General features: G+C 50.5%; 1 protein-coding gene across 1 annotated transcript in view; it reads left to right on the top strand.

Moving 5' to 3' along the window:
• The first annotated feature begins 386 nt into the window (after window positions 1–386).
• LOC149342943 (solute carrier family 12 member 2-like) overlaps window positions 387–14191 on the top strand; it is a 125209-nt gene continuing 111404 nt past the window's right edge. The window contains exon 1 of the mRNA XM_089545486.1: window positions 387–870. Within this exon, the coding sequence (XP_089401612.1) occupies window positions 496–870 (375 nt within the window). The 5' untranslated portion in view covers window positions 387–495. The remainder of the gene's footprint in view (window positions 871–14191) is intronic.

Genomic DNA, 14191 nt, shown 5'->3' on the forward strand with positions numbered 1-14191 from the left:
GTGATGTATCACTGACAATCACTGTGACAAGCTGACTTGAAGGTTAATTAAGGAGAAAACACAGGGTGCCTCCTCGGTGAATGGGTCGCTATTACGCTCTTCGGGTCTCGTTGTTCTACGGGCACGACGAAGGCATGGAGGCGTCGGTGACGACTGACAGCGCTGCAGGAGTCCGCCTTTAAACTGAAGCGCTGCTAGAGAGAAAACAAAAACAAAAGCAACCACAGAATCTTTCTGAGAGTGACGCTCTGAAAGAAAAGGAGCGAGGTTGCTTGTTTGTTTCATTGGTGTCGTCACGATGGCGTCGACCAACTTGCAGCGCCCTCTGCGACCGGTCCTTACTTTTCCCATCCGCTCTGTGGGCAGGCCTGGCTATATAACCATCGTCTGCTCCAGCGCAGCGCCAAAAACGACTTACGGCGTCGAGCGACCGCGACCCAGCCGGCGCAAGCAAACACAAAACCCCGAGATCGTCGCGTGCTGAGGCCCGCGAAGATGGAGCGGTCTTCGCTAGCCGAGAAAAACGAGGAGTGGATTAAGATGGACGACCGCAAGGACAACCCGGGCAAGAAGCAGTCGCGCTTCCAGGTGGCCAAGGTGGACTTTGCCGTCGACGAGAAGCACTCGGACGGCGAGAGCGGCAATGAAGAGGACGACGACGACCAGGACCCTGACGGACAGCCGGACGGGCAATCGTGGAACGCCTGCTCTTATGACACGCACAATGTGCGCAGCCTGCGCCACTATACTCGTGAAGCCCTTCCGCGGCTCGATCACTACCGGAACATCATGTCAGTGCACGGACACATGGAGCGACCCACGCTGGACGAACTGCACAACGCGACGCTGTCGCTGCTGCCAGACCAGAAGGTGAGTCGCGGATTCTGTCACCCGCTTCACCGCGCTTGTCTTCCTGCTGCATAAAGTCACTTTCTTCCTTTTATTTTTTGCCGTACGCTCCGCGTAATCCGATACAGCAAGGAGCGCGCGCGCGCACAGGCTCACCGCCGCAACTCGTTTCAGCCGCCGCCGCGGCCGTCGGAGCCGTTCAAAATGCCGGTGCGTGCAGCGCAAGCTTCCTGGCCCTTTCCCCGGCGTCTCCCCTTGCCGGCGGCTCATTGAGCCGCCGGCCGCAGCACTGTCTGGGCCGATCAGGGGATGCGGCCGTCGCGCGCGTTTTATTATCGTCCGCGATGCCACGATGCGGGAGAGGCCCCCGCCGCGACATTTCAGTTCTCCATTTATTGTTTCTCCTTTCCTCGCGACGCGCAGTTTTTTCCGGCCACATATGCGCGACGGCGAGGAGAATTCGGCGACGCTAGCGGCGGCTGCGTATCCGATCTGTTTCTCTTTCCAACGAGACCGGGCAAGGGAGGGGATCGCGATCGCCGTTCAAGAGGCGAACGAGGAAAAGGAACGAGGTTCGCTTTGCGAAAGGTGCACGGATGCGCCAAAAGTGAGGCAACAAAAACACGGCCGCAGGGTTCCTTTCCTCAACCCGGCGGTTGGAGAGCCTCTTTCTCCGCTTATACAACGACTTTCTGAGCTCTTGTGGGGACACGTTTTGCGTGTACGCATCACACGCACACAGCTGTTGGCAGCTCGCTGGGTGCCGACTGGAAGCCGGCTACCCCGCATGCGCCGCCCCCTAGTCGTCGGCGGTCGCAGTCATGGAGGCGCGAATATTCAAGCAGGCGAAGCTGGCCGCCGACAGTAGGTTGCGAGGAGGCTGCAAATCTTCGCTTACGCCAGTGAGAGGAGGAAGAACGGGACGGCAGAGCGAGATAGTTTCTTTTTTTCTTTAGTCGTGGTTTTTACTGAAAGACGGGCTTTCAAAGGAGGCAGTGGGCTTGAGTGTTCTGCTTGCTGCCGACGCTTGCGCCGATCGGAGGGGGAAGGCACTCCGCTTTCGCTCGTTGTCGTCTGCTACCGTCGTCGTCTGCTCCTGGTGCTGCTGCTGAATGGTCGCCGCCGCGGCGAGAGCAAGCGCCTCCTTTCCGCTTTCAATTTTTTTTTTTTGCTCGTACAGCCCCGGCTACCGAGTTTTCGCATGCACAAGGCTCCCTTTTGTTGTAGTTTCCGCGGATAACGACTGGGCGGAAGTTCCATCCATTACGGCTCGCCGCAATGAGGCGAGACGTGAAGGAGGATGTAGCACTATCCATCCAGATGTTGAGGCAGGCTAGGGTGAGGCAGGCACAAGCAAGACGTCCGAGGCAAGACGTCAAGGGATAACGAAGGTAATCTTGAATGCGTTTCGGTAGACATTAATCAAAGATGGTTGGAAGATTGGTCGCTTAACTGCACGGCAGTAAGGTAATGATGGTAGCTTAGGATACATAGTGGGTACATCCTAAGAGTAAGTGAAATCTGTGGTTAAAAATGGTCAGAATTTTAGGCAGTACTTATTTGGGTTAAAGTATTGATAAAGAATATATATAGAGAGAAAAGGAAGAGAGTTTGGGGAAATCCGCCATTACACCGCACGTTAAAGAACCAGGAGTAATCCAGAGCTCTTCACCACGGCGTCCCTCATAGCTCATATGCAGCATCGGGACACTAAACCCCACATAGCAGAATTCGTTTTGGTGCGGTGAAGATGGAAAAGCATGACCGGATTTCCTTCCTGACATTTCGGAACAAATTGCACCTCCTATTGACTAACTCATAACGATAACAGCCGCCGCGCGCGGTGGCTCAGCGGTTAAGGTGGTCGGCTTCTGAAACAAAAGCCGCGGGTTCGATTTCGATGGAGGCGTAATGCTTAAGGCCCGTGTACTGTGCGATGCCAGTGCGCGTTAAGGACCCTAAGTAGTCGACATTATCCGGAGCCCTCCACTGAACCCTCCACTAACAAAAAAAAATCATAACGAAGGTTGGTTTTGGTTTGGTTTTATGGGGTTTAACGTCCCAAAGCGACTAAGGCTATGAGGGACGCCGTAGTGGAGGGCTCCGGTATGTGTGAGAGCTTTTCGCTATTGTCGTTTAATGATAAATGAAAATTATTCGGAAGCGACGCCTCTGAGGATTCTGCACGCTGTGAGAAACATTTTTACTCAGTCTTATTGCGAAAAACGCCTAAGAATCCAATAACGGCTGCGTAATTCGAGTTTCGAATCGCCTACACATTGGGATTTCGCGGGTTTCTAAACAAACTAATGGAATAAAACTTGGGGCCAGTTTCATTTCTTTCTGGCTGACAACGATGCCAGTCATTTCTTTTCCGAAATTCGTATTACAACTGATTTCACGGCCGTTTATCTTAATCGACGCGCCTGGCCAAAACGGCTGCGGAAGCAGCGGCATCAGATCATTTGCTTTAGGAATGCGACTACTTGTACACAGCAATGTATGGAACGAAACCTGGACTCTTTATACAGCGTAGATATTAGCGATAAATACTCGCCTGTCCTACTCTGTAAACATCAATAATATAAACAGTAAACAATATGTGGGATATTTTCAAAAAAACATCCTTCGGAAGTTTTTCTTTCTCTTTTTTTTTAACTGCCGTTCATAAGGGCACGCCCCGTGAAAGCTGAAAGCTGTTTATCGGCTTCGCAAAGGTGCATTGTTGCACAATAGGGCTGTCAGCTAGGCCCTAACGGTTCGATACACGAGGGGAGTACAAAACAGCATATGTGTTCGATCAGGCACAACAGAACAACTGCTTTAAGCGAACGGCTATCTTCGTTTCCTGCCATCCGCACTGTATTTGAGCAACAGTCGTGCGAGAAATTTTTTTTTTTTCCGCGAAAATGGCACTAACTTGTTGACGGTTCTAAAAAAAAAGGGGGGGGGGGGGGGGGGGGGCTCAAAACAACTTTGTTACTCGATTTATCTGTAGATGCGGTTTATACAGGGCAAAAAGGACCCCGCAAAAATCTTTTCAGCGGTAAGAATTCACTTTACTATGGCGTCCCTCATAGCCTGAGACTCAGTGGTTATGGTGCTCGGCTGCTGACCCGAAAAACGCGGGTTCGATCCCTGCCGCGGTGGTCGAATTTCAACGGAGGCGAAATTCTAGAGGTCCGTGCACTGTGTACGTTAAAGAACTCCAGGTGGTCGAAATTTCCGGAGCCCTTCACTACGGCGTCCCTCATAGCCTGAGTCGCTTCGAGACGTTAAACCATAAACCATAAACCAAACATGGAAACGTCTTTTTGCTAGAATTTGAGAAGCTATCGTTAGCGGTGAAAGAAATATGTTTCAGTTTCTAAGATCAGACGTAAAATGACCGGGATGGGCTTGGTAAGACTTCCCGCTTAACGAAGATAAAGTGATAAAAATGGTTTTGAGGAAACAAAAGGGGTCTGTAACTGTCTCACTCTCGGTGGACACCGCACCGTGATGGAGGGAGTGAAAGAAGGTAGAAAGAAAAAGGCTCCGTAGGTGCGGGGGGGGGGGGGGGGGGGGGGCTCCGGATTGATTTATGCTGTTTCATTAGTAAATAATCAACAAAGATAAATAACTTGAGGAGTTCGTTACGAACGTCGCACAACTCACTGGCGCCTTTTACTCTCTGCTGACGGGGCATCATTCTAAGAGCTGCCATTGCTTTTTTTTTGTCTGTATGCGGTGGCCTTCCTGCTTAATGAACAAAATTCAAAAAGAAAACAATGATAAGGCGTTTACGGCTCATTTCATTGCGCGCCGGTCTTGAAATCGCGTCTGGACCAACGTTGCGTGATTTTTATTGCTTTATATTATCGGGTAGCTGGCCAGTCCCCCAGGAAGACAAATATATCGTGTCCGAACTTAGTCTAACTTGCCAACATAAATAGTATAGAAACCTTATAAATTTCAACACGGGTGCTATAACGCTGCAGTTGTGCGAGTGCTGCCCGAGACTTATCTATGTCTGACTCACTGTAAACAGTTACCTGTGCTGAGGACAGATAAAACTTATTGCAAGTAGCATGTGACCCTCTAATAACATATGCGGCCTTATACGGCTCAACGTGCCGTTGGCGAAAAGCCGTTTTCAGATGACCAGTATTCTTCCGCCTTCACGGTTCTTATTTGACGTGGCGCTCACTTACACAGCGGTGGCCTAGTGCTTAGAGTCTTTCCGGGATGTGCTGGGTTCTATACCCAGTACCGTCTGGCAGCCCAGGCTTCCAGATAGGTGTAAGCACTCTTTTTTTCGTAGAAGTGTCTGTTCTAGCTTGCAGCGACGGGATTTGGGCTCCTTTCCCAAGCCATCCACCGAGGAAAGCAGAGCACAAGGCTGGAGGTAGCCTGTAATCATGTGGTGAAACCAGTGGGTATATGCGTTTCAAAAAGGAACAGCGCGACTTTTGACAGGGACGAAAAGAAAGACACAGCAATGAAAGCCTGTCCCGGTGTGTCTTTCCTTTCGTCCCTGTCGAATGTCGCGCTGTTCCTTTTTAAAATGGCATATCAACTCGCCCTAGCACCAGTTCTAAAGAAAAGCCTAGCATTTGTATGGTTTAGGAAACGGGACAAAAGTTCGCCTGTACTCGAGAGTCGATGTGCGTGCCTCAGAAGTCCACGGGAACTTGATATACAGCGACTGGGACGGTTCATTTGCCGCGTTAAAAAAGGCCCTCAGTGCCCTTCAAGCTGCGGAACCGCTCGTCTAGGTTATTCATCGTTTCTCCCACTGGCAAGACCAGCACAAGACGTTTCTCGTCCGCATTATTTACACGCACGCCTCAGCCCGAAGGTCACCGAGGTTGTCGCTCTGTAAAAGGCGTGGCCAGCGGCAGGTTGTCTCGCATGTAGGTGTTGAACGCCGGTGGACACGGTAGTGCTGTCTACGGCCTCCTCCCGTCCCCAGTCGCGCCTTGCAAGCCATGCAGTGCATGGGAAGTAGGCGCGCCTCCGTCCTGTGAAACCGGGTGCAAAGAGGGCACGCACGCCCATACTACTACGTGCCGTCGAATCGGGCAACTCCTCCGCACCGTCGCGGACAGTTTAGGGTTCCTTGTTCTCGAGTTTCGGACGATGCTACTCAGCGTAGTGCGTGCCCGACGTAGCGCCGTCCTGAAGGACTCCAGGTGCGCTGGTGCAACCTTTGCAGCGCTGCACGAGACGGAAGTGATGCGGAGGCACCCCGCGGTGGTATGCGCCGCCTCTGCCCTCTCCTCATCTTCCTCCTCAACCTCTCCCTCTCCATCCTTTCGCCGAAGCTGTCCTCCGCCGCCGCCGTGTTTTCTGGGGCTGGGCGCGACTGCGCCCGGGTCACTGTTTGTTTTGTCTCGCCACCACCCAAAGAGGTGCGCCGACCGACCGTGCACGTGACGCGAGCTGGAAGGACTGGCCTTCCCGTGACTCTATTTTTTCTCTCCTTCGTTTATTTCTCCTCCGTTCTTCGTTTCTTTTCTCCTTACCCTTTTGGGCGTTGCTTGCTCCTTTCGCGGCTCTCCCATATCCGTCCGACGGGGCGCAAATGGACCGATTCCGAAAATTTGTCTCGAAGCTTCCCCGTGGTTCCTCTTGGTTCATTATCCTCTTCGCCCGGGTTTACAGCGGTACAAGCACCGCAGCGAGAACTGGCTGTCTGCTCTGGGGCTTCGGGGGCACTGCTATTTGAAGCGGGACCTGCATAATGGGACCAGTTTTCTAATGTGTCTTCCTAGCTTTCCCGCATGCCGCCTCGTTGGACGCTGTACCCCGCAACATGTTTCTGCGGGGCCTCATAGTGAACAGGCAACAGACTCGTGGCATCGCTCCAGCCGTCCTCGCGGCTTCCAGAATGGTGCCTCCTAAATAACGCACGGGTCGAACGCAGACTATCGGGGAGATAGTGACGACGTGGAGTATTTTCGGAATGCGAAACAGATCAGCGGTGCGCGAAAAGATGGAACATCCACGTTCTTCCTGTTCCATCCGTTCGCCTGCCCTTGCGTTTTTACCCTCAGTGGCTACGTTAGTGGCTGCTGAGTATCAGGTCGCGAGTTCGACTCCTGTTCCCATTTCGATCGGAGCGTGGTCTCGATCCTGAATGCGGGATCCGAGCTCACCTACATTGTAGCCTTATGGCGCGGAAATAAGCGTGTTTCGAAGTTTGAAGCCCTCCATTGTAAGCACGAGCTTTTTTGCTCTCTTTTCTTTAATACCGACGCGAGGGGAGCCCGCTACTGCAAAGAACAAGGATGGCGGTCTGTCTTCCGGATAGCGTGCGGTGAATAATTCCATAACCGGTATTACGCTTACATTTTCTTACAGTAACCTTTACTTACCACGAGTACAAGCGAAAGAAGATGCTCCGCCTTGTTCCGTTTCATGACAGTATGTTTCATTGGTAAGTTTGGGGGCCACACGTGAGACGTGCAGGGGACACACGCAAACATTTACTGCGCGACTGCAGCATATTTCAGTACTTTTCAGTATTTCAGCATATTTCAGTAAAATAACTTTCCCGAAAATCACATTCCGCACAAGTTTCACGTCGCCTGTCCTTGTAGGGTAAAACGTCTTCTGCGCTGCTCTGTGATCTCGGGATGTTGAAAAAAAGGGGCCCAGAAGTTTGGATAACATGGAACCCTGAAGAAAGGAAAAAAATATGGTGAATATCCCTGCAGGCCAGGCACCAGACAGCATTTTTTTCTTCACTTATTTTGGGGCTGCCATGATGTCCTGAATCCTCGCGCTGTATTCTGCGGGGGGTCAAAGGAAATGCGATTGCGGCAATCCTCACGAAAATGCAAACTTTTGAAGAGCGGCCATGATCCCGGCCGCGGCGCTCGAAATTCTTTGGAGGCGAAATTCTAGAGGTCCGTGTACTGTGCGATGTCAGCGCACGTTAAAGAACCCCAGGTGGTCGAAATTAATCTGGAGCCCTCCACTACGGCGTCCCTCATAACCTGAGTCGCTTTGGGACGTTAAACCCCCATAAACCAATAAACCAATGAAGCGGCCATCGCACTTTCGGAGTGATACTTAACCACGCATGTGTTTAATCTCGCTCAACTTTCTCAACTGAAAAAAATAAATAAAAATATGAGGGGGGGGGGGGGGGGCAGAGAAGTGAGTCAGAAAGAAAAATGATACAGGCAGCGTTAAATGATGCCCTAACCAAATATCCACATGAAGAAGTGGGCTTGGATGCGTAGTACAGATAAGCTGTGGTCCATAAGAAGGACACAATAGATTCCACTCGAAGGAAGGCGTTGCAGTGGCGTGCATACAATCAGCTAGGCAGATGAAATCAGGCGCGTAGAACCGGAAAAATTGGAGATCAGTGGAACGTAGCCGGGCTCTTGCTGCTGCTGGTGATTGGTCTTCTCATCTTGCTGCTTGTGCTTCAACGGTCTCATTCGCGTTTCATTTCGCCTCTGTAGTAAGTCTCTGTGCGCACGTATCGGTCACCAGGTTCATTCATGAGTGTGGACACGTCCGCACCATTGATTTCACCTTGGAAAGCGCATCGGTCACAAAGTTTCGCTACCTGACATACTACAGGGGTTATGCCCGCACAGTGCATTCATTTGAAGCGGCACAAGAACCCCCTCCGTGGTCTGCGCGCCGGGCCATTTTCTAGGAAGCCGTGGGGGGGTAGGGGTGGGGCTTTTCCTCCTCTCCCTCCTCCTCCGCAGGTGCGTACATACGTAGTAGAACGCGCGTTCCGGACAAGGGTCCCCGGTTCGCACGGCCGGGGCAGCGAGGTTGTCGCTCCTCCTAGCTCTTTGCCTCGCCCCGTTTGGCATTTGCGAAAGGTGAAAAGACGCTGACCTTGAATATGGAGGGCGCCTTTCCTGCTCCCCCCCCCCCCCCCCCCCCCCCCCCCCTTTTCTCCCCATTCTCCGCCGAGAACTACAGCGCTAAGGGAGCGTCCATTTGGCGGGCCCCTTCACTTATCTTGCCTTGTTCGCCGTCTCGCTGTTCATTCATTTCCCTGTTTTTTGTTCTGCGGCCAGACGACCGCGCAGAAAGAAGGCGGAGGGAAATGACATCAGGGTCGTCCCGCGGCGTGATGTAATGCTCGGTTCGCGTGCCGAAATTTGTCGCGCTTCGCTCCTACTCTTTTTTTCACTCTCCCTTTCCTTGTCTGTTTCCCTCCTCTCTCTAATTTCACGCAACTTTAAGCTCGCCCACGCGGGGAAACTACGTCGGTGGCACGGCGCGGCTAGTTTTATGCGGAGGCGAGAAAGGAAGAGATAGCGCGTACGCAAAAAAGGAAAAGAAAGAGAGAAAAGGTGCCGCGAAAGACAGGAGAGCGACTGTGATTCACGGTACTGAATCAGTTTGGGCCCCTCCGCTTTTGTTGTCATTTCTTCTTTGTTTGGGAGAGGCGGAAGGGAGAGTCTTGTTATGGCATTTTGAAGTTTGCCGCCGCTGCTGATGGGTGTGGCGTCCGCGTATACCTGGAAAAGCTGTTACGCGCCTCCTTTGTTACTTCAACGTGACGCGGCATAGGCGCTTGTGCACTGCGTGCGGGCCTGAAGGCCCACGCCGTCTTTTTCGCTCTCTCCCGTCCGTTTCCGTTGATGGGGTTTTCCCTTGACGGCGCCAGCAGCTGTAACAGCGTGTATATATGCATAGTATGAGCGCACGTTGTGGAGTATGTATTCGATGCGCGAGCCGGGATCGTTGTTCTTGAAGGTCCCAGACAGCGTGACTTCATTACAGGAACCGGTGACCCATTGCCTACTGCGTCTGCGCGCACAGTTCACCGCGTCTCGTGACCTGCTGCCTTGGTTGATGATGGGCGACGCGCCGTAATCGTCTTTAAACTACAGGCTTCAAAGGAAAAACCTGGCTTTTTTGCTTTTGTTTGGTTGATGTCGGCGCGTCGAACTTGGCCAGTGGGCAGGCATTGTTTAGTGCCTGAATAGCAATTATTCAGAGATTAGGTGGTTGCTAAAGTCACGGGGCGACGGATTGCTTGGCAGTAGTTGAAGGAACTTCAACAGATGAAAGGGGCAGCCAACTTTTTCGGGTGGACGGAGACGACCTTTGCTGTCTTGTCCCAGAATCGCGTGGGAGACTGCGATTGTTGTAATTTAACATCGCGGGCTTTGTCGTCTCTCGCAGCATTGTGACCTCAACATCTCGGTTTATTAACCTCGGGGTTGGGCTCAATTTAGATTCTTGGAAACGTCAAGAAAGATGGCTACGGAACATCTCGCTATGAGTCAAGGTGTGGGCATAGAAAGTAATTGTTTCTCGTAACTTTGTGCGTCGAAGTTCTGCCTTTGGCTTCCAGCACCAAGTGGAACATGTTATGTATCTGTGCTCTAGATGGTATTGGTTAATGGTCGACTGTTACAATGGGTTTGTCAAATCGACAAAATATCATTCCCACTCCTGACAAAAGCAAATGCAAGACATATAGCTCGGAGCACGACTGGGGAAAAACCTAATAGTTTCAGCGGAAAGTGGCCAAGTGCAGTGTAGAAGTGTGCGGCGTAGTTGGAGGCCACACTTTTGGCTTGTTGCCACCTGTTTCGGAAAATCGATAAGTTGTTTGTTTCCGGAGGTTTTCGTGCAATGCTAGTCTGATTCAGAAAATATCCTTGCGGCATGCTATAACTTTCAGTTGCCCTCCATCGCGGCTATAATGTCGGAGCAGATCGAAAAAGATAGCTCTGGCTTGCTGCTTCCTGACGTCTTGGGGCGACAATTGCACAATTATATCTGGATTTCTCTCCATAAAATCCAACTGTATTCCCCTATGTATTATACAGTAGACTGTTTCCTGAATTTTTGTTTATTGTTTGCTCAAGCGGTCGATAGCAGGTAAACGAAATGCATAGTCTCGCATACGCTCCTTATAAAAGCACTTTTCTGAATGTCCCTGCTTATGCGACCATTTAAATCTTTCCTAATAATTATTACTCATCGTGAGAACATATTTTGATCTGTTTGTTGAATACATTTAGCTACAACGAAGCGCTTACGACGTGCAAGGCTACTGGGTTTTTAACGTTCCAGGGCAACTGTGTGGACTACGGGTCATGCCGTAGTGTACGGCAGCGGATAAATTTCGGCTCCGTGGGGTTCTTCAGATGTTCACAAATATCGATCCACGGGCGTTTCTCACATTCCGCCTCCGCCAATATGTAGCGTAGGCACCAATATGCAGCGCTCCGTCAATATGCATCCCTCCATCAATATGCATCCCTCCATCAATATGCAGAGGACGTTTTGACCTTTCAGGCGCATCTTCGTGCCATTTCACGTTTTCGTGGGCTATTTCGAGTGCAGGGCTGTCCGCGGCAACTCGCGGCAAACGTGGAGCAATATATGCTATGTCGTAAACGACAATCATTAGAAATGAACACCTACTCGGCGCATCACACCTGTCAGATGCCTCACGTTGACTGGCGATGTGGAGCTGTCTGAGAACGCCTTTTCTCTCAAAGCTTCGCTGAAGAACGTCCCGAAAACACTGCTAAATTTACCCCGGATACGCATTTGCCGGACCTTTTGGCTTGCAAGTGTTACAGGTTACATTTCCCCATCTATAAATTGAATCTGCATAAAAGTATGAGATCCGCCCTTTTGTTATGGTACTGTAACATCCTTTGGCCAGTCCGCTGGCCGGCATCGTGATCAAAGGCGGACTCAGTACAAAGCTTACAAACGAAACAAATCCCTCGCGGCCAGAAGCTGCCCGCACCGTTCGAGGTGTCCGTAAAGCGGGTTGTTTTTCGTGAACACCCTTCGCGTGGTTGCTCCATGCTCGTTTCCGGGTCGCAGCTATGCCCACAGTCTAGATCTATTTTTATCTTTCTTATTTGATGCTCTAAGTCTTATCAGGTATCGCAACAGGAAAGTACAAGCCAAATACGCAGTGACGTAATTATGACAACGAGTCAAGAATGAAAATGCGCGTTTATACCGTTGCCATATCGGATTACCGTCAAGAATCTAAACGATAACTACAAGAGGGTGCCCTTCACGAGAACTGTGCTTGAGTTAACGTATAATCACAAAACAAACATACGCAACCAATCGGTAACCAAAGATAACAATGACGAAATAACACGAATTTTTTTTTATTGCGATTCACGCAAGTGGTTTTCAGTACGTTAACATAAAATCTAATGGTTGGCTGTTATAGCAACGAATTTGAAATGTTCATATCGCGTGTAGGTATAGGATCGGGTTGCCGAGTGTCACTGAAAAAATAATGGGGAAATGTCTTTATTCTTTAATTTATCGGCGAGTCGTTCGTGTATGAAGTAACACTTGTTGCTGGGCTAGTCGGTGTGTAGTTCTGGTTCTACGTACAAAAGTTAGCGCAAAACACGAGACAATCACAAGAAAAGTGGACAGGACAACGCGCTTTCTGTCCACCTTTCTTGTGATTGTCTCGTGTTTTGCGCTAACTTTTGTACGTAGAACTGCGTGTAAGAACAAGGCAGCCGCCGTTCTTCATCGCCGATGCGACCTGGCGCAGCGTGCGGCGTCGACCGTCGACGACTATGCGGTGTCGATGCGGAGGAGGCTGCAGCCGGGTCGCTCACGTATCCGCTTCTGTATCCGCGTAATGAACACTGCTGGCGAATCTCATTGCCGGGCAGGCCTGTGTGGAGAGAGAGAGAGAGCCCCCTGACGGCTCTTGTTAACACCTGCCGCGTGGCCTGTCGTAGGCGTTTGTCACAGCGTGTACGACAATTGATTGCTACGCGTGCTTGGATATGAGCTGTATACTGAGGTATACGAGCACATATGGGATGCTGCCTGCGCGTCTGTACACGATCGTTCACGTGTCCCACGCGTGCACATGCAGGGCGCGGTACTGCAATGACCGGCATCTGTCACTTGCAGCAACGAAATCTCCTAGCCGTTGAAGTCACGTCGTCACGCCTACAGCTGCGCAAAACGCGTCATTATAACGTTTGTTTATGCTTTCTTTGCATGCTTTTTTCTCTCCCCCTCATATTCGTTGCGCTAGCTGCGTTGGAGCGATTAATTTTACTTCCTTCATTTGTGCACTTTTCTGACAGCTTGAGAAATGCGGCTGGGAGTAAATTTCTGTAGAAGCATTAGATGTGATGCGGAAACACTCGAATTCTGATTGCATAACAAATTAAACTGCGCTTTTGATGAATCTTTCTAAAAAAAAGAACAGGTGGTCGAAATTTATTCGAAGCACCCAACTACAGCACCTCTTTCTCTCTTCTTTTGCTCCCACCTTTCTTCCTTCCCTCACGGCGCGGTTGAGGTATCCACAAGAAGTTGGTTTGGTTTGGTTAATGGGGTTTAACGTCCCAAAGCGACTCAGGCTATGAGAGACGCCTAGTGGAGGGCTCCGGAAATTTCAACCACCTGGGATTCTTTAAAGTGCACTGACATCGCACAGTACGCCGGCCTCAAGAAGTGATGCAGTTACTGCGGCCTTTGCTTTCCTCAAAAACAATTTTCAATTGTTAGTATTGATCAAAACCTATAATCGCTAGTCGGATCTGCACGAACCATCCAGGGAAAGTCCCAGTTCAGATGACCGATGCTCTATAGGGCTTTTGACGGCAACTTAGAGGCCTACCAGACCTTTTCAATCTCGGTCGATTGATCGGCTCCAAACGCGCCTCTTCCGGGCTGCTTCGAGCGTGAGTCAGCATCGCGCGTCATATACACTAATCGGAAATTCACCAGACAAGCGCCATCGAGCGAGCTGAAACAGAACCGCCCCGGTATGCAGGGGAGGCTCGCATGGGAGCCGAGTGTAAGGATGCAGCGCCCAGATCTCGTAGACGGCGCGTCCTGCCCGAGGCGCTTGTTTTGGGGGATGCTGCGATGGGCTGCAAGGCTCCGAAAACAGGAAAGGAGAACGCTAGCTGTTCGCGCTTGTAATACAAAATCCAGTAGAGCAGCAAAAGAGACGTCAAAGAGCGACCACAGAGTATATATACATGGGACGTATAGGCGCTGCCCTTGTGTAAAACTGGTCTATAGAGAATCTATAGACTTCGTATGGACTCCCCTGCTTTCCTGTATTTCCGTTTGTCTGTTCACAGTCTAGAGACTGTCTGTAGACAGAAGTCTATTAAAAGTGTGTGGCCATAAATCTGTAGATTGTCTACACACTGTCTTTTGGATTTGTATCGCCTATACACTCTTCTCTAGGAATTGTGTTTAGAGTCTTTACTTTTTACAGACAAAAGTCTACGGATAGTCTGTAGAATGCTCCAAATAAATTTTTGTAAGGGTGAAGTGGAAGCTTTCGCGTGCATGCTTTGCAAGAGAAAAAAAAAAAGCAGACGAAAATTTACAG

The sequence above is a fragment of the Amblyomma mixtum genome, chromosome 5, assembly GCF_055824585.1.
Source record: "Amblyomma mixtum isolate Tamu chromosome 5, ASM5582458v1, whole genome shotgun sequence".
NCBI lineage: Eukaryota > Metazoa > Arthropoda > Arachnida > Ixodida > Ixodidae > Amblyomma > Amblyomma mixtum.